This window comes from Callionymus lyra, chromosome 9, assembly GCF_982586985.1.
Source record: "Callionymus lyra chromosome 9, fCalLyr1.hap1.1, whole genome shotgun sequence".
Taxonomy (NCBI): domain Eukaryota; kingdom Metazoa; phylum Chordata; class Actinopteri; order Syngnathiformes; family Callionymidae; genus Callionymus; species Callionymus lyra.
This window is the reverse complement of record NC_141826.1, coordinates 15,193,893-15,221,255: the sequence shown is the minus strand read 5'-3', so window position 1 is coordinate 15,221,255 and position 27,363 is coordinate 15,193,893. Positions and strand designations below refer to the sequence as shown.

The following is a 27,363-nucleotide window of genomic DNA, read 5'->3' as shown; positions in this document are numbered from 1 at the left end:
AAGAAGGAGGGGGTGCGAGGGTCCTGGAGTGGGTTGAGTGGGACGTCCCAGAGCAAACTTTTCTGGTGTGTGAAGTGGCAAAGCTGTTTAGATCGTCCCCCGGCGCCGCACACAGCTGACTTCTCTCCTGGTTTCCCTGCTCTGCAAAGCTAAAGGTAAGAGTTCCTCCATCATCTGCTCCTATCCCTGGACTCTAAGTCCTGATCCAACTATTGTAGTCTTGACGTTTTTTTTGCAGCTACGTCTGTTCTTCAATCGCACGATTTTGCTTATAAGTTAGACAAAAAAAAACAGTTATTAGGATGTTTATAAATGCTGATTTAAAAGGTAAATAAAGAGATGGACATCTGTGCAAGTCTCAGATCATTCTCTGTCATTAAGTTAAACACCTGTGTTTGGAAAATGGATCCTCACGCTGTGATTATGAGGTTCTATTCTTTGAGGGTGGTGGGGGGGATTGTGTGCCACATAGGCAGGGAAAGGGGGGGATGAGGGGGGAGGAAGGGAGGGTGAGGTTGTCACTCAGCTCCGGTTGCATCAATAATGAACAATAACTTTATATTTTCATGAGTTGAGCAAACTTCTCCCTGAACCTTCCTCACCCCTCCTCTCCTCCTCCACTCCCTCTCTAATTACCACGAAGGAATGCGGTGTCGCCATGGTAACCGGGTAGCTGCCGCTCGAGATGAGATTCCTTCAATTTATTTATTTATTTTCAATTAGGCCACGTACCACTTTTACAGTCCACTTTTTGACAAGAACCAAATCATTTCCCTGTTCTTTCCCTTCTTCTCTTTTATCACTCATCTCTCCTCTTTCAAAATCCCTTTATTCCTTCCTCCCTTTTTTATTCATCATCTCCTTCTTTTTTTCCTCGACCTTATCCTTTTATCTTCCCGCAGTCTTTTTTCCTTCACTTCCTTAAATCCTCAATTTCTCCTCCATTCCCCCTCTCCATGTTGCATATTTTTTATCCTTTCTATTTTCTTTCCAACTATCTTTATCTCCAAATTCTCCTACTTGTTTTTATCTTCTCCAACCTTTTTTCCATCACTTTTTCACTCCCACCTTCAGACTTTTGTTCCCACACTTCTTCCTTTTTTTTCCGTCCTAGTCTGGATAACAAGTTTCCCTTCAGTGCCACGATCCGAGACAATACCTCTGATTCTGCTGCGCTCTGTTTGGACCCAATAATCCGGCCGTGGCCTGAAGGAAAACAAACTAGAAAACAAATCCCCAATTGTGCTTTCAGCTGTGACGTCTTTTTCTTGTGGCACCAGCTGTAGAGAGACGTGGGAGAAGACTTTACAATCTCTTGTAAATTTTTTACATTTTTTACTCTTTACTGTTGCTTTAAATATTGAAATAAATGACAACTTTTTAATAAATATATTGTCTGTTCAGATGTCTTTAACTTACAGAGTTGATTACAAGTGAATTTTACGGTATTTTTTACTCATATAGACTAGAAAGAGAAAGAAAAATGGGTCAGATTCTCATAGTTGTTCCAATGGTTAAAGAAGTATTTATCGTTAATACTAATGTCATTATTAGAATGCCTTCCCTGTGGAGTTGTAGATAAAAGTTTTCCAAATCATAGCTCAGCTGGTGCAAAGCTCTCGCCTCACATCTTTGTTATTTATTTAAAATAAGGCCACTTAAATCCCCTGAGTTTTGTCGGCGAGACTAAAGGAAAGCATGTCTCCACCGCTGACGTGGACAGACACTCACACTGGCTGGTGAATTGTTGAGGTGGCAAAAATTGGGGGAGGGAGGAGAAGGAGGAGGAGTGTTTGTGGCATAGCGTGATGGGAAAAACAGAGCCAGCCTGGCAAGTGCCTCGGGAGCTTTAATCCACCGACAGGAAGGCGGTACTGTGCTGCTGTCTGACCAGGAGAAGACAATCTGTAATAAAACAATAATGGTTTCTATGATGAACTACAGTTTGATGTATCTTAGGATGAATCATGTCTTTGCCCTGATGTAGCTTAGATAGCTAAACACTGACCCCAGAAAGGAGACTAAGTCAGAGATATAGACATGTTTTGAAAAGGCTTGTATTCTGTGGATCACTAGTCTGCATCATGTCCCTTTTAAATCCATAGTAACTTTTTCCAGTAATGAACAGCCCCCCAAAATTAAGGTCTACGTATCAACCAAGGCATGACTCATAGTGGAATCTCATACATCCTGATGGTTTCAATGAAGGAATTAACATGAAAAAAGATCTGTTACTTCAATGACTCATCTCCAGCAAAGGCACATGAAAGTCCATTTGGATATTACGTCTTTTTTTTAACAACCTCCAATGTTCTGTCCGTGCTTGAAAATAAATTGGATAATTGACACACCTGTAGATGTGAGGGTTGAGTGGTTAGGTGTAATGGGGGGGGGGATTCCTGTTGGCTTTCATATCGAAGGCAGAAACGGTCTTTTGTGATGGTAAACATCAGATTTTTGTTTCCTGGCGTTTCACACTTGATCTGGTTGTTGGCCAGGTGATTTACAGCTGTGATGGCCGAGTGGTTAAGGCGTTAGACTCGAAATCTAATGGGGTTTCCCCGCGCAGGTTCAAATCCTGCTCACAGCGATGATGGACAACCTCTTTTTTGGTTCTAGTAGACCCTGTAGAAAAGCTAGGACCTTATAAGTAAACATGTGATATTCTCCTGGCAAGCTGACTTTCACTCCTCGGATATGAAAGACAGATTCAATTGATAGACACCTTTTAAGAGTCGGTATTTAAGTCTTCTTGAAATCTCAGGTTCTAATGGATTGATAGTGTCCCAGACAGAAGGGGAAGTTGTGATGGACCTTGACTGATTGTTAGCCAGTAGGGCCATTGGCTTCATACAGCTGTGATGGCCGAGTGGTTAAGGCGTTAGACTTGAAATCTAATGGGGACTCAGGTTCAAATCCTGCTCACAGCAAGTTTGAAACTGTGTTTTATCTTTGAAACCCAAAAAAGACATTCCTATCCAGTCAAACCCCTAAAGAAGCACCGACCCCCGTCTACCAAAACTTGTCGCATCCACTACTTACGCTAAAAAGTAGAAGCAATAGATAGACTTTACTTGTAAATCTTATATTTTAAGAGCAAGATAACTCACTATAGGCTTTGTATTTACCAAATAAGCTTTAATATCAAAGACAGATTAAAGTGTCTTCCGTTATGGTAGACATCCTTTAAGAGTAGACCTTTTGTTCCCGGTATCAGTTGAACCACGCCTTGGATTTGATAAGCTAGTTGTATACAGCCAGTAAAATCAGCACATTACAGCTGTGATGGCCGAGTGGTTAAGGCGTTAGACTCGAAATCTAATGGGGTTTCCCCGCGCAGGTTCAAATCCTGCTCACAGCGAAAAAAAATCCGATTTGTCTCTTTTGGTTATGGGAAACTCACCAATATTCTGATGTAGCTGAACCCCGAGAGAAATCCCTGCCCTGACACAGTTCTTTGAAGAAGACTTGCCAATGTTTAATGCCTCGGCTCTCGGGAGATCACAGATTGGCAGTAAATCGCAGCCCAGCACTTTGTGGTTAGTGAGAGAAAACACAGCTGTAAAAGGTTTGTATCAATAAATCCCTGACGGTTGATGGTCAATCTCGGAGGATAACTTGGCCGCGTATGTGCTGCTGCTGATAAATTATAAATGTGTGAATAAACTTATGTGGTAAAGTCGACAGTTTCCACACGGTTTCAGCCAAATATGTGTTTACGAAATGGCAGATGAAGCATCTATGAAGTCAACTTTGCCTCTCAACTGTATAAAAAAGATCAACTATTTCCTTTCCTACTTTTCCCATTTGTGCATTTAGATACACCATAATTCCTCATGGTGTGTTTAAATAAATGGGGCAAGGTTTTAAATTTGGTAAAACTTCAAGGTCCAGGTAAGAGGTAACAATCATTACCTTGCACTGTAATGTTTGTTGAGATTTGTGTATCTCAGAAACCTAGAGTTTTGGCTGTGATGGCCACAGTTTTTAAGGCGTGAGGCGATTAATTAAAAGTTGATGTCCATGTACCTTATCTCTACATCTTACAAGGTTGTCTATGACCATCTTGCACTGTATGCCTATTCAATACAGGTTTTCCTTTCACTCAAATAATTTATTAGTACTTTGCACTTTCATGACTCAACTAACTGAACATTATTTGTACAGACTCCTACCTACTTAAACAAAAGGTGTTCTCATGTGTTCCTTGACGTCCTGCCTGATTGGCCGGTGGGGTTGGGCAAGTTGAAAGCGCCCATTGTCCCCAATGTCATCCTGCCCACACTGAGGCTTGAACTGGTTATAATGGAAAAGCCACCAAGAATAAAATGAGTGGTGCTAGAACTTGTTACTGAAAAAGTACTGTTGAATCATTTGTGGTACAGTCTTTATCTTCAGACTATGCATCTAAACCGAGACCCAAATCTTCACGTGCGGACAAACTAAGACTCATTGATAATTCCAAGCAGACAGCAAGAGAATGAGTGGAAACAAAAAGGAAAGTAAAGACCTGTGTAACCCGAGTTCCTTGACACTTGAGCTGCTTTTCCCTTCCCCCGACCTTTTGATTTGGACAAGAACAGCTACCGTTTGTTTGTGCAATGTTAGGTAACTTGATATAAAAAAGGTATTTTTTTCTGGACAATTTAAGAAAAAAAAACACGCTTAAAGTGGTTATACTATTCTAGAACTGGTTCTTCATCTAGTGATGAACCAGTGTTGAAACTTTCGAAGTCCAGTTCATTTTGGTCATTTTATTCTATTTTTTGGGCCCGGATATGAATTTTGATCATATAATAAATCATATAATTTCTCCAAAGGCCTTGTGAGGTCCTCGATTAATTGAATTGAGTAAAACTCTAAGCTAGTCCATTCGGGAACTTCATTTCAGACCAAGAGCTCAAATCTCATTGCTGTGATGGCCGAGTGGTTAAGGCGTTAGACTCGAAATCTAATGGGGTCTCCCCTCGCAGGTTCAAATCCTGCTCACAGCGATCTAAATTTATATATTCAAAAAAAGTCAATTCCAATAGATACTACACAATTAAATTAAAGTATAATTGATATGAAAACCCTATACAAAGTAACAAATGGCACAAGTTCTCTCCCTCGTTGTTTGCGTGTAGTCTTTGTTCTGACCCTCGTTTTTTATTTGCGATGCTAATGTCAAAAGATTGCATCTTGTTTCTCAAAAGAATTCACTGAATCAGGGTTAAGAGGCACCAACACCGATGGCTTTTATGGCTGAATGGTTAAAGCTTAGCCTTGAAATCTAGTGGTATAGTTTCAAACCCAATGCCTGGTTGCCAAATCCGGCATTTCAAATCATTTTCAAAAGATTAAAAAAGATGTAGTTCGGTTTGCAAGATTGGCATCGCTATTACAAAGGCTTGTTCCCAAAGAAAATATGTTGAATGACCAAAAACCCTCAATCATTGGCAACTTTTGTCACATTCTGTGCGATTTCTGGGAGAATTCCTGCCGCTGCCCCTCTTCTACATCTGTTAGATGGAGTTGTTGAAAGATTCTGTCTTGTGTGAACACGACTGCGTTTGTAGAATGATTTTGTATCTGTGATTCACTGTTGCGTGATATAAGACTCAGTGTCAAAAGTTCTCTAATGTGTATCCAGTACCAACAAGATCCGATAACCCATTTCAAAGAAAACCTTTGTTATCTTCCAAATTCTTCAACCTTTTTGCGTGTCAGTGTTGTTTGTTTGCCGTGTTTGCAAGCACACAAACCACTTATTATTGCAGGCTTTCAGACATGTCTGCTCCATCACCAAGGAGAAGCAGAAGGAATTCCTCTAGATCGGTGCAAGCACTGGAGGCGAAAGAGAATAATTAAGGAGAAAGTCAGGCAGGTATCCGTCCTGACTCCAGGTTGTTTTCGTCCACAGCGAGTTTGCACTTGCCGAGCTGAGTCACCGACCAGATTAGATGCGTTTGAGGGTAAAAGAGCTTCTTTATGAGCCTGAAGTTTCCCCTTCTCGCCTCGGCCCTGTTTGATTATGAGAGCCACTTTCCAAATAAAATAATTTGTTTTGCTGTTACGTCAGGCCTGCGCCAAATGACTCCCTGACCAAGCAGGTATAAGTAGGAGTGGACGGGAACACCCTGTCCATCTCACTGAAACACTGACCCCTTGCTTCTCCACGACATTATTTATTTCCATTCGTATTTAGCTTCCCTGCATCAGACATTACAGTGTTTCAATGGAGTTTACCGTCAGCATAACAGCAATGGTGTACTTTTCCACGTCTTAGCCTCACACAGTGGCCACTGTTTCTCGGTTTACTACTATGACCCGAGGCTGTCAGGTCATAGAAGGACTCGAAAGGTTGGATTTAGCCACCAGACAATGAGTTTGAAGGAGGCAAAGCTACATATAGAAAGTAGGTAGAAAATAATTTCTTACAAACACAACCTTCAAAAGGAATTATGGCGTTGTGATGGCAACTAATGTGTTGATTTAAGTGTGTCTTAGAACTGATCATAGACCGCTATTATACTCATCAGTATGTGTCTGTTGTACAAAACTCGTTGAAATATTTACATTATAAAATGTGTGTAAGCCCCGCCCACAGAAAACATGTTTTCTGGAGATTCACTCTTGTTTACAGAACCACACCCACTCTGCTGTGATTGTTCGGGCATCATCTGTCCAAGAAGTCTCCACCTTCAAGAGACTCTATGTATAAACAAAGCAGGCGTGATTATAGCTGGCTGGAGCCATTATTACGTCTTAATGGACTCCCCTCTCGTAACTCGTTCCCCAAGATTTCAGACGGGGGAGAGTTTTATTAACTAATAAGTTCGAAACATGGTCACAATGAGGGACTTACTGGAGAGGAAGACTTCAACATTTGAACCGGTCAGTGAGTCAAGAAAGTTTTCTTTTAACAATAGTTTCCTTTTAATCACAATTTTATTTTTGATTTGAATCAAAACTTTAAGTGTAATATTCAAATGTAGCCATTAGCGCCATGGTGCTTCCAAGCTGAAGTCAGTTCCTACATAATAGTTGCTGAAGTGACCATCAACAGTATTCTTATAAATTCTGTGGTCTTTTGTGTCTCTAGAGTGTTCAACAAACTTCACAATGTAAACACTCGTTACCTTTTTTACTACTTCTGTTCAAACATGCCCTTCTTTTGAGACCCTTAGGGTCAAGAGCCCGGATTGCATTTGTCCCTCGGAGCAACCTGTTATTCAACCATTCCTAAATATGTCAGGTTTAATAACCCAGACGAAGTGTTTGAAATGCCATATCTTGTGGAGTTGTGGACGGTAGTGACAGATTCTCAAGCTCTTGTCAGGATTATTTAAAATCCTGGGGGGCAGGAATTCCAACAATTGTGGCTCCCATTATGTGTCCCGATGGCTTGCTGTGATTCAGGGTGTGCTCAAAACACTTCGGCTCATCTCATGGAATTTCTTCACGGCAACGTGTGATAGTGAACTTTTTTTTTTTGGACTTGTTGAGGCAAACCTTGAGTCGTCACTCCGGATCTGAGATTATTCTTCGTGTCGGGATTATCTTGATGTCTGCATGTGGAGATGAAACAGTTGTGCAGACGTCAAGCTCCATTACCAACAAAAGATCCCTTATTTAGTCTTCCAGCAGCGAGATGGAGGCAATCTTTCCAGAGCCTGCGACAATGGAAGCTCAGTTAACCCTGGAATGGTGGCAATCATGTGGGCAGACTTGGTCAAAAGAATAAAAAACTCACAAGTCAAACTGATCTTAGATGGTCAGCATTGATGTATCAGATTAATTCATATCTGATGATTAATTATTTGATGTAAAGGATATTCAGTTTCATTACCATAACCAGAGGACATATTTTAGCAAAAATCCTTTCCTTGAGAGCAGTTGGATCTTTAGATGAGTATATAAAAGGATAGATTGATGGTGGATGTATTGATAGATGGATGGATAGATTGATGATATGTGATTTCATGTGAGGGTCAATGGATAAATGGAAGGAGGATGGGTGATTGGTGGGTGTATGGGTGGGTCATTGAATGAATGGATAGGTAAATAGATGGATGGATAGTTGGATGAACAGATTGGTTGATGTATTAAAGGTTGGATGAACAGATGGATTGATGATAGGTTTTCATGGGAGAGTCATTGGATAAATTAATGGGTCACTGGGGGATGGATGGTTGCTGGTAGATAAATGAATCGATGGGGCAATAGGAGGTTGGATGAATGGATGGATAGATGGATTGATGGGTCGATTATGAGTTGTGAGGGATGGATAAATGGATGGATTATCGAAGGGATGGTTGATGGTTCAATGAATGGACGGATTTGTGGGTCCGTGGGTTGATGGATGGATGGATTGGTGGAGTGATGCATGGATGGATGGATGGTTGTGTTGGTGGCATGGTCAGTGGTTGGGTGGATGAATAGTTCAAGGATGGGTCTTTAAGGCAAGGATAAATGGATGCATGGTTGGCCGGATGGATGACGTTTCAACAAATCTATGAAGGGGTGTTTTGTGGGACAATCGATTGATAGATTGAAATGGTTTGGATTGGTTGGATAGACGAATGGATGGATGAACGGATAAATTGAAATAAGGAAGATCGCGGGGATCAGTTGGTGGATCTATAAATTCATTGATAGATAGCTTCCGTATCATCTGCAAAACACCCCAAACAAAGCAGTAAACCTGAGGCTCAGGGTCGGTATATAATCATATTTGTGTAAGAGCAAGGGTTACTGAGAGGTTTTCACCTCATCTCAGCGTATAGAGAGCAAAGAAAACTTCCACATAACGGTGTGAAAACCCGAGAGTTGGCTCGAGTTGTACGATCCTGATGGTGAACTCATCCGTTCCATGGTTATGTAAGTGTCTCGGATGGAAAAGGGACCACTAATCCCGGCTGTGTGGACTCTGGTTTAACAGATATGTGTTTACCGTAAAGGGCACAGAGACTATGTATGAATGGTGGAAATATTTGCCTCCAAATTTGGAAAAAAAAACATTAAATTTATCCACGGCGGTTCTTTCCAGAGGGCCTGAGGAGAAACTGTCACAGGTGGAGCTTCATTCAGAGAACAACTTCTGCACCATAACACCCTCGGTTAGATGCGAACCTTCTTAGAGATATTCACAGAAACTTCTTCTATATTCAATAGTTTATACTTACCTTTTATTATTTGTTTATTTATCATATACTTAATTAAATATTTAATGTAATTGATCGTGTTTGTTTGAACAAAACCGATTTTTTTTTTTTAATTAATTTAAAATGAGTTACTGTGAGTTTGGTTCTACTTGAGGTTTCTGCCGTCTAAAAGGACTTTTTTCCCCCCCGAGTCACTCATTGTTGATCCGCTGGGATCTTTATTTCTTTTCTCCAATATAGTCTTACTTAAACTGTAAAGTGTCCAGAGATAACTTTGTTGTGATGTGAAACTTTAAATAAAATGGAATGGAATTACATACAGTACATACTTTTATTTTATTGTAATAAATCAGATTAACTTCATCTTTTTTTCCTCAAGGTAGTTCTTAGTAATATAGATAAATTGTCTTCCAAAACTTAATTATTGTTATCTTCAAATATGTCCAACCAATATTTATATTTTTTGGTATTTAAATATATTCTCATAAACCTTTCTTCTTTGTTTCCACAGACTTTGAAGATGAGGGTTTGGATCCTGTTCGTTCTGTGCCTGGCTGGCCACGCCATGGCTGCTCCTGTAAGTATCTTATTACTCTTTCGCTTCCTCTGTCCTGCACTCGTCTAGCCACAACAACAAAATGGTGACGTCCAGAAACGTGGAATCCTAAACTTCCAAAAGCACTTACAGCCACAGTGTACTCTTGTTTAAAGAGTCTACTATTGTCCGGTACTTTACGGGTTGTGTTCCTCTCTTTGTGTTTCCAAGCGGGCGTCTCCTCCTCTTTCATTTCCTGCCTGATCTCTTCCTCAAGTTTCCAGCTGCTGCGAGGCGTATTCCGTCTTCAAACTGTCCTTCCTCTGAACATTTGTGTTTATGTGTTTCAGACCGAGGAGGAGGTCATCGTGGAAGAGCCAGTAGCCGAGGAGCTTGTTGTTGAGGTCAGTCCAGATGTTTAAAGAGAAAAAAAAAACATCCAGAAATTGCACCTTCTAAATAGGCAGTTGGGTTTGTTGGAAAACCCGGTGACGCCTCATATATATACTGTATCAAGCTGCGTTTCAAACCCATATCAACCGGCTCTGAATCTTCAACATTTTGCCTCTTTATTATAAAGAGCAAACAAAAAACAACATATATTATACTTTTCAAAATGATAATATATCACATTTAAATGGTATTTTAATATTATTTAAGTACCAATTGTACTCATAAAAAGTCGAAATAAAAATAAGTCATTTGATCATGGGTGTCCAATAATCATTTGCTTTTACTGACAAAAAAACAGTAAATAACTAGGTGTTTCAAATGCTTGCTTTCTGATTAAAATGATTTATCGGGGTGCCTGAGTTTGACACAAATGCATAAAATAAATAAAATCAAAATTAATTTAATATGAATTATCTGTTTTCACATTTCCCCCAAAAAACAGAGCGAATTTCAAAGATGAACAACCCAAATGTAGCTCGACAGTCATAGGTTGGAGACTAAATAAATATTACAAGAAGAAAAAATAACTTTAATGATCATTTGTGTTCATAAAAATCTCTTTAAACATTAGCAACAATTTCCACTTGTTTTTTTTACAAGGATTCCGATCCCAGATTCTTCTTCTCTCGTCTGACTTGAGAACAGCTGCTTCGACAAATGACCCGCGAAGAAGTTTTCATGGCTGAAGTCACACAGCTGGAAGCCAACACAACAGAGAGAGAAAAGAAACAGTGAAGATTTGTCAAATAAAAACATATAAATACTATAAAAGGGAATAAACTTAAGAATGTTTATGATGATATAAGTGTGAGAGACATGGTTAAAATGTTAAGGCTGTAAAATCATTATCTTTTAGAGATTATGAATCATGTTCCAGTTATGTATTCGTCACACAAGCATCCATGCAAAGGTTTTATCGTTTCCTGCTCCGGCGGTCCAGCGGGACCAGCGATCCCACAGCTGTTAATTTTAGCCGTGGTTCTGCGACTTTAAGAATCTATTAGCTTTTCTCTCTTCCTCATGGCTTCACCACATGTGGATGCAGCTGCTTGTTGTTGTTGGCGGTCCGATGCTGCGGCGCTCCCAGGCTTCTTCGGCGGTGACGTTTTTAGAGTCGGTTTTAGTGGCAGACGAGAGGCTGAGATCATCACGTTTTGTGGACACTGTGATGTGACTTCTTTTAGTCCCAGTGCTGAAGTTTGTCACTTCTTCTGTCTTCAGGAGGTCGAGGGGGCAAACCCTGTGCAGGTCGACGTCGGGGAGTTTGACGAGGCCATCGAGCTGGAGGAAGAGGAGGAGGAAGTCATTGCTGAGAGTCAGTACACACACATAAAACACACATGCAACTACCAAGACACAAAAACATTAATTAATGTATACACACAAGTGTTTAGACCCACAACCTTCTATACACCTATAAGCGATATACAGATAAAACACACACCATTACCAAGACACAAATAATATAGTGACACAACACACACATTCTCTAATAAAAGTATACACACAATTGTTTAGACCGACAAACATACAACTTTCAATGGACTTAAAGAGCGACTCAGAGATAAAACACACACACAACTATCAAGAAACAAAAACATTTACGAACATATACACATAAACGTTTAAAATTGCAACACAAAACTTTCTATAGACATAGAAGGCAACTTGGAGATAAAACAAACACACAATGACCAAGAGAAAAAAAAAAGTATACAGCGACACAATACACAAATACGCTAATAAAAGTATAAACACAACTGTTTAGACCCACAAACACAACTTTCCATATACCTTAAAGGTGAATGAGAGATAAAACACACACACACAACTATCAAGACACACAATCATTTATGAATATGTACACACAAACGTTTAGACCCACAAATATATATATAAATGAATCTATTGACTGCCAAACAGAGGTGAAAGTAGAAACACACAACTTTGTGTGGATTTAAAAGGAGAGTTAGAGATAAAACACACACATATTTACTAAGAAAACTAAATCCTAACTACATATTACAGTTACACACAATGAAAGGTACGCGCACACATACACTTAAACTTCCATTTAGACCAACAAACAGATGTTAAGATACACACACTTTTGTCAGACATAAAAAGAGAGCTAAAGACCACACACACACATACAATCACCAAGATAGAAAAACACAGTAACAAAGAGATACACAAGTGAACCAAAGTGTAGACACAGAGTTAAGAATATAAAATCATACCTGGACGTTTGAGATAAAAAGTCTTACACACAAACACACACTGGGTTCATAGACACACAAAGAGGTCTAGATGACACAAACAGATAGGCTTTAGTTTACACACACACACAACCTGTATAGATACAGAAGTGCATACCACCAGATGTAAAGATGTCTAGAAGCACTCAAGCTGGTAGACATAAACAGATACACAAACACACACACACTGGGTTCATAGACAGGTGTACAGACACGCACAGAAGTCCACAAAGATGATCATAGAGACACAACTAAGTATGTACTTTTTTGAGTATTGTTTTGATTGTTTAAGCGCTTTGTGACCCTGGTCTCGAAAAGCGCTATATAAATAAATATTACTTACTTACTTACTTACAACTAATGTGTAGACTAAAATGTATTAATACACAGACACACACAGAGTGGTCGCACAAAAAGTGACACACAAAACCTCCACAAATTAGATAAACTGCTGCAGTGCAGTTTGTGCGTCTGTGGTTTTTTATAATGTAGACATGAGCTCAGGGAGGAACCGGATCCGTTTACCCGCCGTAATGACAGAGCGTCGTCCCGGTGGAGAGCGTCCGTAATTACACCCTCATCTCGTGAAAGCAGCTCAGCCCAGAAACCCCAGCAGGCCACAGTTCTGACCCCGAAGCCAGGATCTCACCGCTGGTCTTGTCTGTCTCACCTCCGTCCTCAGGCCCCTGCCTCAACCACCACTGCAAGAAGGGCAAGGTGTGCGAGCTGGACGAGGACAACACCCCCATGTGTGTGTGCCAGGACCCCACGACCTGCCCCCCCGTCGAGGGAGACTTCGAGCATGTGAGTTAGAAAAAGAGATTTTGAAGATTTGTTTTGAGATGTTTGAGGTCCTTCGTTCTTCCTGCAGGTCTGTGGCACCGACAACAAGACCTACGAGACCTCCTGCCACTTCCAGGCCACCAAGTGCGCCCTGGAGGGAACCAAGAAGGGACACAAGCTGCACCTCGACTACATCGGACCCTGCAAACGTGAGTTCTCACGCTCCCCGTCCAAACATCTGGAGCCGAGTCTGCCAGAATCCAAACATGTTTCTCATGCAGTAGCTACAGATGATAAGGTTCTTCAAGATGTTAGCAACGTTTAGCTCGGATCCTCTCGTGCCTCTCGAGTTCTGATTCCTCAGGAAGGAAAGTCTTTATTGTGCGTTCGTGCCTCTGTGACTGTTAAGCTCCGTCCAGACTTGTCGACTACATGTCTTTGACACACAATCACACTCGGGCCATAGAAGCGTCTGGGTGGAAGGGTTCAAGTGGAGATCAAGGTGCTATGAATACTACGAATCTGAGAAGAATTTAAGTCCCATTCGTTGATAAGTTTATTAAGCTCACAGAAAAATAAAACTATATATATATTTATATATATTTAAATACCATTTGATCCAAAATGCTCTGTATATTAAATGGTAAATAATTCAGATGCATTAAGAAAATCATTTTAATTTGTGTTTTACAGTCATAATGTTTGTGGGTAAAACTGTGCTCAATATGTGGGATTCATCTTTCTGAAAGATAAAATAAATTACAAAAATAAAATAACTTTAAAACGACTCATTTTAATCAAATTAGTTTGTAGAAGAACCATTGCATTATTATATTATTTTTTTTTTACATTAGCTTTTAAAGTCAAATTTCCCGATTTAATTAGTTAATGGTGCCTTCAAAGACACATCGTAAATATTAGGGGTTTGAGAAAATAGAGATACACTAATATATCGCTTTATATTTTATTTTATTGTGTCTTTTTTATTTTTATAATCGTTTTTTATTGTTTATATTTCAATATAAACATATAATTTTTTCATTTTTACTTCCAAATATTCACACATTTTGTTAATTTTTGTGCTGCAATTCAACTTCCGGCAGTCCTCCCTGGAGATGACTGAGGACGAGAGGATACATTCGACTCCAGCAGCTTTTAAAGCTGATGTTTGGACTGATTATTTAGTTTTCAAACGAAAGCAGTTACAACTTCGTCAAGAGTCATGTGGTCTGTAAATTCTGCAACACCAGAGTCAAGTACTCGACAATACTATACAAATATATATACGTATCTAATAATCGTGATACGATCACAAGATTCCTGCCAGTAAACCGCCCAACGCATCTTCATGTTCACCGTTTCTGCGCAGAGATCGAGCCCTGCATGGACACCGAGCTGAGCGAGTTCCCTTTGCGCATGAGAGACTGGCTGAAGAACGTCATGGTGACTCTGTACGAGCGCGACGAGGATAACAACATGCTGAACGAGAAGCAGAAGATCAGAGTGAGTCCATCCAAACACTCTCTGGAGTTGCCCTTTTTTGGGCATAAACGTTTCTGTAAAACTGTCTAAATGTCCGTGCTTTGAAGTGTGTGAGCACTGGAGGTTCTTGAGTCCAAATAAAGGTTTTTATGGTCCTTTTATCGGCACCGAGCTGCTGAAATTAATTAAACTTAACACTGTAAAGTGTCTGAGATACAATATAAAAGTCTGGCGTCATGACGACCACCCGGCAGCACGATAGATAGATTCTCAGACTTTTTTTTCCTTCACCTCAGGTCCAGAAGATCTACGAGAACGAGAAGCGTCTTCAGGCCGGCGAGCACTCTCTGGACCTGCTGGCCCGCGACTTCCAGAAGAACTACAACATGTACATCTACCCCGTCCACTGGCAGTTCGGCCAGCTGGACCAGCACCCCGTCGACGGGTAACCATCCCCCCTCCCCACGATCGACCCCAGTCGAAGTTGAAAGTTGAACTCCATTGTTTCTGACCTGAAGGTACCTGACCCACTCCGAGCTGTCTCCCCTGCGCGCCCCCCTCATCCCCATGGAGCACTGCACCACTCGCTTCTTCGAGGAGTGCGACGCCGACAGCGACAAGTACATCGCCCTGGAGGAGTGGGCCAACTGCTTCGGCATCAAAGAGCGTGAGTCGCGGGACCAGAGACCAGAGCAGAGTCCAGGGCTGGGACACTTTGTTCAGGCTTTTTCCTTGATTTTCTGGAACTCCTGTTCTCAGTTTTATCTTGACCTTTAAAGTATATACTTTATTGAATATTGTTTTGATTGTTTAAGCGCTTTCTGACCCTGGTCTGGAAAAGCGCTATATAAATAAAAATTACTACTTACTACTTACTACTTCCATTGGACAGAAATGCTGACAATGCACAAAATAAAGTACATTTCGAGACATACAAATTTCCACAAATAAAACAAAACAACTTACAATAAATAACCAAATATTACAAAAAATATTAATTAACAATATTTGTGATTGTATTGGAAATTTGGATTTTTCTATTTTCTAACTATTAGAATTATTATTTAAATACAATTACTATATTAAAATGTCTTATCATTATAAAATTCAATTTTTACTTAAATGTTTATTCATTTCATTAAGTGTTAAGATGAGACAAGATTCATTAAATGCATTAAAATAAAATATTTCTTTTTTTACTTAATATTATAAGCTATGTTTTGCAGAATTAAAATATTTAATACATTTAATTTAAATACTTTAAATGTTGTATATTAAATAGAAGCAATATTTTTTAGTTAGAACTATGTAAAATATATATATATATATTTATGATTAAATTACTTAATTATATTGACTTTAAAAATATAATGTTTATCATTATAATATATATATTTTTTAATTATTCTTAGATGAATAATTTCTGGTCTAAATGTGGATTATTTTTATTGTATTATAACGTTATTAAAATTAATTATATGTGATACAGTATTTTATGGTTCATATAAAGAATATAGTAATTATTCGTATGTGCATTTTTTGGATTATTTTACATTTTTAATTGTTTTTCCATCTTCTTATGTTGGGATGATGTCATAATATTCTGATGTCAAAGTGCAGTTAATGAACTGAATAACATTTTCCTGATGAAGGATTTCAAACCAACGTTTTCTTGTTTTCACAGAGGACGTGGACAAAGACCTCATCGTCTAAAAGCTCTTATGACGTCAGCAGAAAGGAAAAGGTTCTGATGCTTTTATTAAAGAAGAAAAAAAAAAGAACAGTTACGGTGCTAATCGCAATGTTGTTTTTAAATTTATTTTATATACCACTAAATTTAAACGAGTGCTCCTTCTCTACTAACCAGCATCTGTCCATCAAACCAAACTTCTGATGTAAATGTATTTTTTTTTTTGGACGATTATTTTTTTCAGGGCTTTTTTTTCGATCCGAAATTGTAAAGTGGAAAAATAAAGTTTCTAAATAAACGTTCCCGCTGCTTGCTTTTCTAAATCAAAAACACTGACGCGTCGGTGGTGGATTCACTTTTTGTTGGAATAGTTTGTGGTTTTATTGTTTCTGTTCACTCGGACGAGGACTCGTGTTCTGATGTTTGACCGTTTCTATGTAGACCGGGAGACAAAATCTCGCCGGCTGAGATTCAAATGTTTCTACTGATATTAAAAGCACAAGGAAAATGCTTTAATTGAATAAAAAGGCTGATTGAAAGTGTTGAGAGTTCATCCATTCATCATCACGACAAATGATCCAAGAGTTGTTTTTTTTATGTTTAAAATCCACAAAACTAACTTCCATTAACTTTTCTTGACTTGGTTGAACTGGTTAAAACTTGTTTTGTTTTTTTATGTAATAAATCCTTTTTTAATTTTTTTTCCTTAGCTTTACAATTCGAATTTAAATTCACTACCTCTATAATATAAATAATGTAGTCGTATCCATGTTTTGTTATAGAAATATATTATAAACTAAAACCATTCAGGCAATAAATTTAACAAATAAACATGTATATGTAAAAGTTCAAGACATGTTTTTTCAAAAACAGATTTTAAAAGTATACATTTAATATATAACGTTTAATAATCAAAAACTTTGATTTCAGGTTTGTATAAAAATAAACATTAAAACACACAAACTTGAAATAAAGACGTTTTATTTAGCGACCCTGGATGCATAAATAAATACATTATACATGGAATAAATTGATATAAGTACACATTTTAAATACTGGAAATTTTAATTGAAAAAATAAATAAAGTCACCATCTTAAATGGTATAAATTAGGTTAAAATTACGTTTGTTTTTCCTTAGTATTTATTTTTTAACCAACAACGATTAAAATAAATGAGAAACTATTTAAGTAAAGCCACTTCATTCATTTATTTTCAAAATATATCCAGTAAAAATAATTCCATAATGAATAAATCAATATTAATAAAACATATATATTAATTTTATGTCAAAAGTAGACTTTAAATATGATCCTCATGCTACACAAGTCAGCACTTTTTGTGTGGTTAGACACCTGGGTTAGACATGAGAAAACAAACAGTTTCTGTGCAGCTCTCAAATCTCGTTACCCTGTTACCATCAGCGCCCGCTCCTCCAGACTGAAGAATGTGCGACAGCTGAGTCTCGTCCACGAGAGTTAAGTTCCACCTCTGAGTCTGAACAGGAGAGAACAAATCTTCAGTTCGTCCTCAGAGACGGGAGGAGTCGTTTTTAGTTGTGCTCCAGTGACGTCACACAAGAATAAACTTTGTCTCCTCGTTTGACTCTGAAACCTCAATTTGTTTTGAACGATGTGTCAGTATTTCAACAGGGATGTTTTAAAAAATATATATAAATTAAAGTGACATTTTTACATTATATAGGATGATACACACCAGAGCGCCCCCGTCTGTTTATTCACAATAATGCAAACACAACAAAGGAAATGTTTGTTGTGATAACAGTATAGTATAAAATAAATTAAATTAAATGATAAAATACAATAAAAAGTGATATTACATTAATGTGGCATATAAAGTAAAGTTAAAAATGAAATAACTTTCATGATCGATATATACTGCAATTCTATGGTGTGTAGTTCCTTCTCTGTTTTTTATAGTTAATAGTGTGAAATCAAATGTTATGGTCAGACAAACGTTTTCTTTGTCTATTCCAATATATCTTTGTTTCTATTTATTTTACAAGTTTTCATTTGTAATTTTATCTTTTATGTCCCACATGCAGCCATTTTTACTGTATTTATGTGGCCCTCAAGAGAAACTAACAATTTCACTTCGTATTTATTTATATTATTTATTACTTGTCTCTAAATATGATCACAGGGTTTTGGTTTTAGGACTTGCTTTTGTCATTTATTTTAAGGGAATATAGAAATAATATTTTGGGAAAAGAGTAAATTAAAAAATATTTTAAAGTTTATATTTAATAGAATTAAATAATAATTTGTGCTTATTAAGCTTTATTTTATTACTTGATTATATACCTTTCGCCATCCATCCATCCATCCATCCATCCATCCATCCATCCATCCATCCATCCATCCATCCATCCATCCATCCATCCATCCATCCATCCATCCATCCATCCATCCATCCATCCATCTTTACTATGGTAAGAAAATATGTCAAATACTGTTCAATTCAGATTTGAAAGAGGGAACTGGATGAGCCAGTTGTATTGTCTTAACTTATTCCTAAGAACTTTCCAAAGCAGAATACTAAACACTGCCACTTTGAGATTGACCACAAGGACCACATTTTATACTGTGACTGTTGTGAGGGGCCATCGAGCCAAAGAGAAACCAGGAGCCAACATCTGATGGAAAAACGTGTTTTTTTTTAAAAAGTTTGCCTTTGCAAGTATTGCGAAAAAATATTGTTAAAAAAATCAAGATAAAACACAAAATATATATATATATATATATATATATATATATATATATATATATATATATATATATTGAGGGCAATAGATGTTAAAAAAAAGACAAATAATGTCCTAAACAAAGAACTTGATCCAAAACAAGAAAGAGCAAGTTGTATTAAGAGTTCATAAAGTAATAAATACAAAGTACAATTTTTACTGTCAGAAACATTTTCTACATATTCTATGCGCATCAGTTCTAACCTGACGTGATGAGGGCCACATAAATATAGTTGAAGGGCCCCCGGGTCACACTGGGGTTATTATTTAATGCGCCCCTAAAAATATTTTCATATTAAAAAAGTTTTATCTAATTTTTTTAATTTTATGAAAAGGTTTAAAGCTTTTTTCCCCCCCATCACATGTTAGCTTTTCACTCAACAATTCGTTTTTATAATTCGATTTATTTTGATGAAATCATCTCCAACCAACTGTCGCCCTCATGCGTCACTTCCAAAGCAGCGCAACTCACTCCCTGGCGCTCGAAAAAAAAAAAAAAAGACGTCTACAAACGACCTCCTCTTCCACCGAGCTCCCATTGGTCGACGCCGCGACAACATCCTCTCCCCATTGGCCACCCGTCTATTTGCCCGAACCCGATTGGTCGAGCTGCTGGCGAGGGGCGGATCTGTCTTTTTCGGCTGCGCAGCTGAACCCGGCATCGGCGAGCACTCCAGCACGTTGTGAAGCCGCTGGCGAACGACGAGGTGATTCAAAGAAATCACTTTAAAGCTCCACATTTTTTTGATAACTGACTCACTGGTAAGTGCCCGCGACTGGAATAACCACCGATGATGTCTGTTGAGCGTGTATTTACGAAGGGAAACGTCTGTTAACCGGGTACCGACAGTAGTAGCATTTAGCATGAGCTAACGCGTTAGCATGCTTGCTAGGCCGTGCTTCACAATGATACTACTACTACTACAGACGTTTTCCATGCGTTTGTTTTTGATCCACGTTTTTTCAAATCGATCGCATTTTCATTTCGAATGGAAACCGAAACCACCTCCATTGTTATCTATTTCCTTTCCATGAGCGAGTCGCCGCCCCGGTGTGTATGTGTGTTTTACTCCGTGACTCTGTCCTTCTTTGCCGCCATGATTTCTACTTTTATTTTCCGCCTTTGACGTGACGCAAAAAAAACAAACACCAAAGCTTCTGGATTCACTCCATATCTAGATTCGGTTTGTAGTGTAAAACCGGTGGTGGTTTTTCTAGCGCAACCCCGAGACACGTGTTGACTCGCCGGGCGTGATCGACCTCGCGAATGGTGCGTTCAAGTACCATCTTATTCTACACATGGATCCTTTATAGTAGTAGCAGTTTAACGTGTGTTTACGTGTGTGAGAGTCCGAACCAAACACCCTCCCGGCGCGGCCTTTGTCTGCTCGGCCATGCCTGGATCTCGTCCACTCACAGACCACCACCACCAGCAACCCCCCCACACACCCCCTCTTTTCAATGATCACCTGTGATCATGTATTCCACTTGATAAGACAATGAGCCCCGACCCAAGCCTTCTGGGTTCGGCACCAACTGCTGTTTGCATGAGCAGATGGTTGTGGGTTCTGTGGACAGGTGTGGCAGACGGCCCATTAAGACAACCCCTCAACTCACCCTGCCAAGTGTGGACTCCTTAATAGCCCCCATTTTTTTGTCTACTATTATTATTCTAGATCTGTGTAATAACAGTATAGTACACATTAACATGGACTTCAAAATAATCAGACTAAATACGTGGTAGTTTACAAGATATCTTATATAATTTACAGTAATATACAGAAAGATGAGGTCAATTTTTACTCTCCTACATGTAGACTAAGTGTCGGGATTATTTTCAGAGTAATCCGTTACTTTTTAGAGCTATAAGCAAAAATGTAAGTCAATTTTTAACATGGGCGACTGTAACTCATCTTTCAATTTCATCAACTTCATCTTCAATATGATGCACTACAAAAAGGTCCAATACCTTCACGGCCTCATGGGAAAAACTTCATATTTCAAGTCCATTTCTTTAAGCTTGATTGTAGCATAAGTTTAAAAATAACATGCTACACTAAACAGGAAGTACCCTAACAGGGTAAACGTCTCGAGCGCTTCCATTAGACGGAAGTATCTAGCCCTGGAAGCGCCAGATATGTAGCAGTTGTGGAAGTCGAATGTCATTGCCAGGCACAGTTGCACGGATTTTAAAACTTTTTTTTTAGCCACAAGATAGTTGGTGGCTTTATTTAGGCCATGGTTGTAGTGATCAGGATGATCTCTTATTATACTATATTTATCTATATATCTATATATAGATATATATCTATATATATAGCATAATCTTGGTCAGTTGCTGTCATGTTTTTGGCAGTGATCTATCCCATTTGTTGACCCCTTTGTGTCCCACATGTTAAATTAAAATAGCCACTATATCACATATTTGCAGATTTATGTTATTAACAATGAACGGATGAATTGAACAGGACAGTGGTTAAAAATTATCTTTTGCCTTTGGCAGCATCTCGGTACCTTTTGACAAATGTCTGGGCCAGTGGCACGGGTCCAACAAAATCTTTTTTTTTTTCACAACGCATTGCAAGAGGCTTCAGTCGAAGGTGTTTGTGGGGTTTCCGTGTGTGCGAACGTCAGATAGAGAATGTATATTTTTCACTTTCATTTCTGGTATGAGTCACAGGAAAGATTGTTAGAACCAGCTGCTGCGTGATTCGTATTATAAGACAAGAGCTATGCACTTTAACATGTCTGTGCAAGAAGTCGTCTCGTGGTACAAGAAGAAAAACAAAACTCGTAAACTACATCTTAATTAAGCATCTGCTATATCTGTTTTCTGAGTATGTACCTTACACCCCTTTAAGAAGTCTGAAAATATATTTCATTGAATCCGAGTCTTGCAACATGTTGTGAAATACGACGGTTCAGAAAGACAGGTGCGCGTTTGTAAATCAGGCTTTTAATCCCAAGTGTTTTGTCAGATTTCACTCCTAGAGAGACGGGATTAGTTTTACATTTTTCCAGTTGTGCTTGTGAGAATTGATGATATCACTTGGCTCTTCTCGTACAAGTCTTCCGAGCGGACTGATTGTCTGAGGCACATCCAGGTCACCAATCGAGCCTCGACTGCATACCAACGTTTCCCGGCCTCTCGAGACATCTTATCAGCTCTGACTTGAACCTTGTCTAAAAATACAACAAATAGTCGACCAGGGCTGCCCTGCCACTCATCATGGTTTAGTTGTTTTAACACGCGTGTGTATGTTTTAGCAGGTGTCAGGATGGTGATCTTGAAGCTGGTGTGTTGATATCCGTAGTATGTTTGGCTTTTGTCATCAAATATAGCGAAAAAGTGATTTTGTGATTGCAATTATTTTACATTAATGTTGGATTTTCTACCAACAAGTTTAACATGCTCGTATGACACTCTATTCAAAACTGAGGCCATGTTGGAGTTGTTTGTTTACTATTGTTAGTCTGATAACTTCCCACCTCCCCTGTGGCATTAGCTGCCTCCTTTTCATATGCTAACCACCCGCCCTTTGTCCCCGGCAGACATTTCCAGTTGACCAAAGAAATGGTGATGGAGAAGCCAAGTGCCCAGCTGGTCGGGCGAGAGTTTGTCCGACAGTACTACACACTCCTGAACCAGGCCCCCGACTACCTTCACAGGTTTGTTCTTCACTTTCTTTGAGTTTTGCCCTGTAGCCATTCATTGCCCAAAAATTACATTAGCATAAAAGCTGTTTTACAACATGGGTGTGAACTCTCATGCAAATGTTTCAGGTTCTATGGAAAGAACTCGTCCTACGTGCACGGCGGTCTGGACGGCAACGGCAAACCAGTCGAGGCTGTTTACGGACAATCTGTGAGTCAAATTATTTCTCCAGTCCAGACTTGATGTAGTTAGGTGTGTGTTTTTTTTGTTTGTTTTTTAACGCCACTTCCACCTCCTCCAGGAGATCCACAAGCGGGTGATGGCCCTGAGTTTCCGGGATTGTCACACCAAGATCCGGCACGTCGACGCACACGCCACCCTGAACGAGGGCGTGGTGGTGCAGGTGATGGGCGAGCTGTCCAACAACATGCAGCCCATGAGGAAGTTCATGCAGACCTTTGTGTTGGCGCCTGAGGTTCGTGTGATCCTTCTCCACCTTTAAAAAAAAAAAAAAATCCATTCTGCCACCAAATGGATCTAAACCGTTGTGTTCTGGTCCTCACAGGGAACTGTCGCAAACAAGTTCTACGTCCACAACGATGTGTTCCGCTACCAGGACGAGGTTTTCGGTGACTCTGACTCTGAGCCTCCAGAGGGTGAGATTATACATTAACCCCTTCTTTAAAATAATGATATGGCAGGCAGGATTTGATATTTGCATTTACATTTTTTAATTTACACATCTGAAGGCAGAGAAACCAGACTTTAATTTCTTTTCGGTAACTCCCAGCACTTCTTCCGCTTTATATGCACATATGTCAGGCTAACGGGTTCTTGAACTTCTCTTGTTTTTCTGAAAGTAGATAATAAGAGGTGTGTGGTATCAACATGGTAGTGGTGGGTTGATAAGGCCTCATTATACATCAGCAGCTGCTTGGTGATGTATCATGAAGCAGTGTGAGAGGCCACTAGATGGCGCTCTCGGTTTGAAAATGATGCCAGGTTTCTTTGAGTTGGTAGATCACAGCCATATTTTATATTGAGAGAATTCCATCTTTTGGCCTTTTTTAAAATGAGGACACGGTATCATGATACAACATCACAGATCTTATGTAGTATCCTCATCAACCCACTACTACATGGTCAGGACCCTCTTTTTTAAAATGCAAGTTTAGATCAAAACCAGTTTGTCAGTAGAAGTTTCAAGTTTCGGAGACTTGAAAGATTCTACCGCAGAGGTGCCCAACCTCTCTTTGTCCCACGGACGGGTTTAATGTTGGCATTATTTTTCACTGACCGGCCTGCAGATAAAAAACGACTAAAATAAAGTGCATCTCCCCATAGTGCTGAAACAGCAGGAGCACCAACCTGGTTTCTCTGCAACAAGATGATCCATATAGAGTTTGTGGTGAATTCAAGTTCACCCCTGTACTTTACAAGTTGTTTTTTTATTATTCGTAAACTTAAATAACGTCTTGACATGTCAAGAGTCGCATGCTTCACATGAATTTGGAGTATTTAAAAAAAATAAAAAAGTTTCTTCCTGTGCAACCGACTATGTCTGGTTAGGGACCACAGTTCTGTGTATCTGAGTAGTGACATGGATCGTCTGTCTTGTGGTTATTATTCTCCAAAATTGTGCCGCTGTGTTGAAGTGCTTGGTTGCATTTTCTGCTTCACAAAAGGATTAGTTCTGCTGAAACTGCTCAATTAGACTTGATTGCTAACATTCTTGACATTGTTTTTTCAGAGTCTGAGGACGAGGTGGAGGAGCTCGAGGAGCGGGTTCCTTCTCCTGATGTCACACCAGAAGAGTCTACTCCCTACTACGACCCAACACCTTGGTAGGAAATGCTTACATTCCCTGTTGTTTGACATCATTTTAATGTTTTTATTTTTCTCCCCCCGTTTCAGCTCTGAGCCCGTTCCTCCCGGCAACGACGAAGATGCCGCGGCGGCGAGTCCTGAGCCCGAGCCCGATGTGGAGAAAGAACCCGAAGCCCCGGTGGACCTGAAGCCGGAGACAATGCTGGAAACGCAAACCGACTCACACACAGCCGACGAACAGACAGAGAACAGCCTCGCCCCACCCACCACAGAACCCGCCGCCGTGCCCGAGCCTGCGCCCGCCGCCCCAGAGGAGAACAGGGTAGGTTCCGCCAAGACATGCTGAGGCTTTTTGTGATTCATTTTAATCCAAAAGATTGTTTGAGGGATTTAAAATCATGTCTCTTTCCATCTTCAGCCATTCTCTTGGGCGTCCGTAACGAGTAAGAACCTCCCCCCTGGTGGAGTCGTCCCAGCTTCAGGGTTCCCGCCACACGTTGTTAAAGCTCCTCCCACAGCAGCTGTAAGTCTTTATTGTCGGTATTTGTGTTAGACTTTTAGATCCTGTTTTTTATTATTCGATTATAAAGTATTTTACAAATTATTAGTTCCCTTAAACCTGAATTGAACATTTACAGAAGCAAAGATGAAATTTTAAATTCTGACACTAGGTGTCACTGTTGCTCCATGTTGTATTTGTACATCGTGACTTTTTTTTCATTTCAAATACATTTGTCTCAATGCTGCTGTTGCTCATGTTTCAGCCCAGAGTTGAGGTGAAGTCAGAGTCCCAGACTGCAGCACAGCGACCACAGAGAGACCAGCGACCGAGGGAACAGAGGCCCGGGGGTCCCCCACAGGTCCACAGACCAGGACCTCGACCAGGTATGTCCACCAGTACAGTCATTCTTTTTTTTTGTTTAAGGTTATGTGGCAGACAAGACAGTGTTATTGTACTATTGATTAAACAAATCATGTCACTATCTGAGCAGCTTAAAGATGTCTTTGTTTTGATGCTAATAAATCTCTTTCGTGTAGTTCGTGAAGGTGAACAGGGCGAGTCCGAGGGCCGACGGGTGATCCGCTACCCCGACGCCCACCAGCTGTTTGTGGGAAACGTTCCTCACGACGTGGACAAGACGGAACTCAAAGAATTCTTTGAACGTAAGCAATAATAAAATTAGGAATTCTTAGAAATCTTTTTTTTTTTTTTTTTTCAGTCTTAACAAACACGATTCACTTCTGTCTCTCCAGAGTACGGTACAGTTCTGGAGCTGAGAATCAACAGTGGAGGAAAGCTGCCCAACTTTGGCTTTGTGGTGTTTGACGACTCTGAGCCCGTGCAGAAGATCCTCAGCAACAGGGTGAGAATCTGATTATTTTTATAGAAAGATCGTTTTATTATTGGTTAAAACCTGTAGCTCACTGATGTGACACTTGTTACTCCTTCAGCCCATCAAGTTCAGAGGCGACGTCCGCCTGAACGTGGAAGAGAAGAAAACCCGGTCGGCCAGGGAGGGCGACAGGCGGGACGTGAGGCCTCGAGGTCCAGGGGGACCCGGCGGCCCCAGAGAGCGGATAGGAGGAGGAGGAGGAGGAGGCGGCGGTGGCGGAGGAGGAGGAGGACCACGAGGACCTCCCACCCGTGGAGTAATGGCACAGAAGCCCAGCTTCGGATCCGGGCGGGGTGCCGGGCCCAACGAGGGGCGCTACTCTGCCCAGCGCCAGTGAGGCTCTGAGCTCCAAACCTGAGTTAGTTAACCGTGTTGTTCTAGTTTTCCCGCAGCAGGGACAAACTTGTTTTCTCTAAAAAAGAAAAAAAAAATCCCCTCAGTACTTTGCACACCAGGAGGAAAAGATAATGAATCTGTATTTAGGGCTTAAACTCATGATGGACTGACAAAACCCGTCCAGGGTCTTCACCGCCTCTGTCAGCTGGGATTGGCTCCAGCAAGCCTGAGTTTTTCTCCCCTCCAACCCTTCCCTCGATGCAAGAGGAAAACAAATTTAAGGCATGGTACTCACCTAGACTGCCACTACTCCTCCACGTGTTACCATTTCCATGGTCAAGTCTGTCGTAGGGATTCATGTCGGTAACTGACACAGGTTTGGACGTCGTTGTCGAGTCTCGCCAGCTCCTGCTGAAATTAACAGCCGGTTCCGAAAAAAACGGTGAAGAACGGCTGTCTCTCCCCCCTCTTTCTCCCCCGCCCTCCCACCCGCTACTTTTCGTTTTCCTACTTCAGGGAATCCAGAATGTCGCTCCTCATCATCTCGCTTTCCCTCCATTTGTCTCCATTTTTTTCTATCCACCAACACATGTATTATCTGGACTTTTGTTTTGTTTTTTTCTTTTTGTTTTTCATGCAGAACTTGAATTTATTAAGAAGCTAAACACAAACACATGAAAAAAGGGGTAAATACTACTTGAATTTGGGATTTAAAAAACCCAGAATTTAGGTTTTTTTTCGCGTTCTCTCTCCCTGTTTCTTAAAGGAACGTGTACTTTACTGCTTGGGCAATCCTGTGTATTGCTGCCACCGTTGTACCTAGCGATGGATCTGTCTTATCTTTTTATTCTACCAGACCATGAGCTGAACTGTAGTGGTTTTGTTTTGACTAATGTTGCCGTGTAATATTTCCCCGATGCATCCGAACGGAACATGTATCAAATCATGTAAGGCTTCTTCTGATGCAACTCATTTTTTGTCACCCTAAAAAGAGCTCACCTCCCGACGAGAGAACTAAATTAAAAAAAGTAACTGTTTTAAA

General features: G+C 39.9%; 2 protein-coding genes and 4 non-coding genes across 6 annotated transcripts; all 6 read left to right on the top strand.

Moving 5' to 3' along the window:
* Positions 1-15: 15 nt before the first annotated feature.
* sparc (secreted protein, acidic, cysteine-rich (osteonectin)) lies at positions 16-16,649 on the top strand. Its single transcript, XM_087798995.1, has 10 exons — positions 16-155; positions 9,658-9,723; positions 10,032-10,085; positions 11,356-11,449; positions 13,075-13,196; positions 13,264-13,384; positions 14,545-14,678; positions 14,954-15,102; positions 15,176-15,324; positions 16,342-16,649. Exons 2-10 carry the CDS (start codon positions 9,667-9,669, stop codon positions 16,368-16,370), a joined length of 909 nt encoding a protein of 302 aa, XP_087655121.1. The 5' UTR covers positions 16-155; positions 9,658-9,666; the 3' UTR covers positions 16,371-16,649.
* Positions 2,509-2,590, top strand: trnas-cga (transfer RNA serine (anticodon CGA)). The gene has a single exon. It is a non-coding gene; the product is annotated as a tRNA-Ser (tRNA).
* On the top strand, positions 2,856-2,930 carry trnas-uga (transfer RNA serine (anticodon UGA)). The gene has a single exon. It is a non-coding gene; the product is annotated as a tRNA-Ser (tRNA).
* trnas-cga (transfer RNA serine (anticodon CGA)) lies at positions 3,280-3,361 on the top strand. Its single transcript has one exon. It is a non-coding gene; the product is annotated as a tRNA-Ser (tRNA).
* Positions 4,913-4,994, top strand: trnas-cga (transfer RNA serine (anticodon CGA)). Its single transcript has one exon. It is a non-coding gene; the product is annotated as a tRNA-Ser (tRNA).
* A 3,096-nt stretch (positions 16,650-19,745) lies between the features above and the next one.
* g3bp1 (GTPase activating protein (SH3 domain) binding protein 1) lies at positions 19,746-27,363 on the top strand. The gene is made up of 12 exons (XM_087799042.1): positions 19,746-19,871; positions 22,662-22,778; positions 22,893-22,974; positions 23,066-23,239; positions 23,330-23,420; positions 24,515-24,608; positions 24,679-24,913; positions 25,010-25,114; positions 25,356-25,476; positions 25,630-25,755; positions 25,846-25,955; positions 26,044-27,363. Exons 2-12 carry the CDS (start codon positions 22,684-22,686, stop codon positions 26,320-26,322), a joined length of 1,512 nt encoding a protein of 503 aa, XP_087655168.1. The 5' UTR covers positions 19,746-19,871; positions 22,662-22,683; the 3' UTR covers positions 26,323-27,363.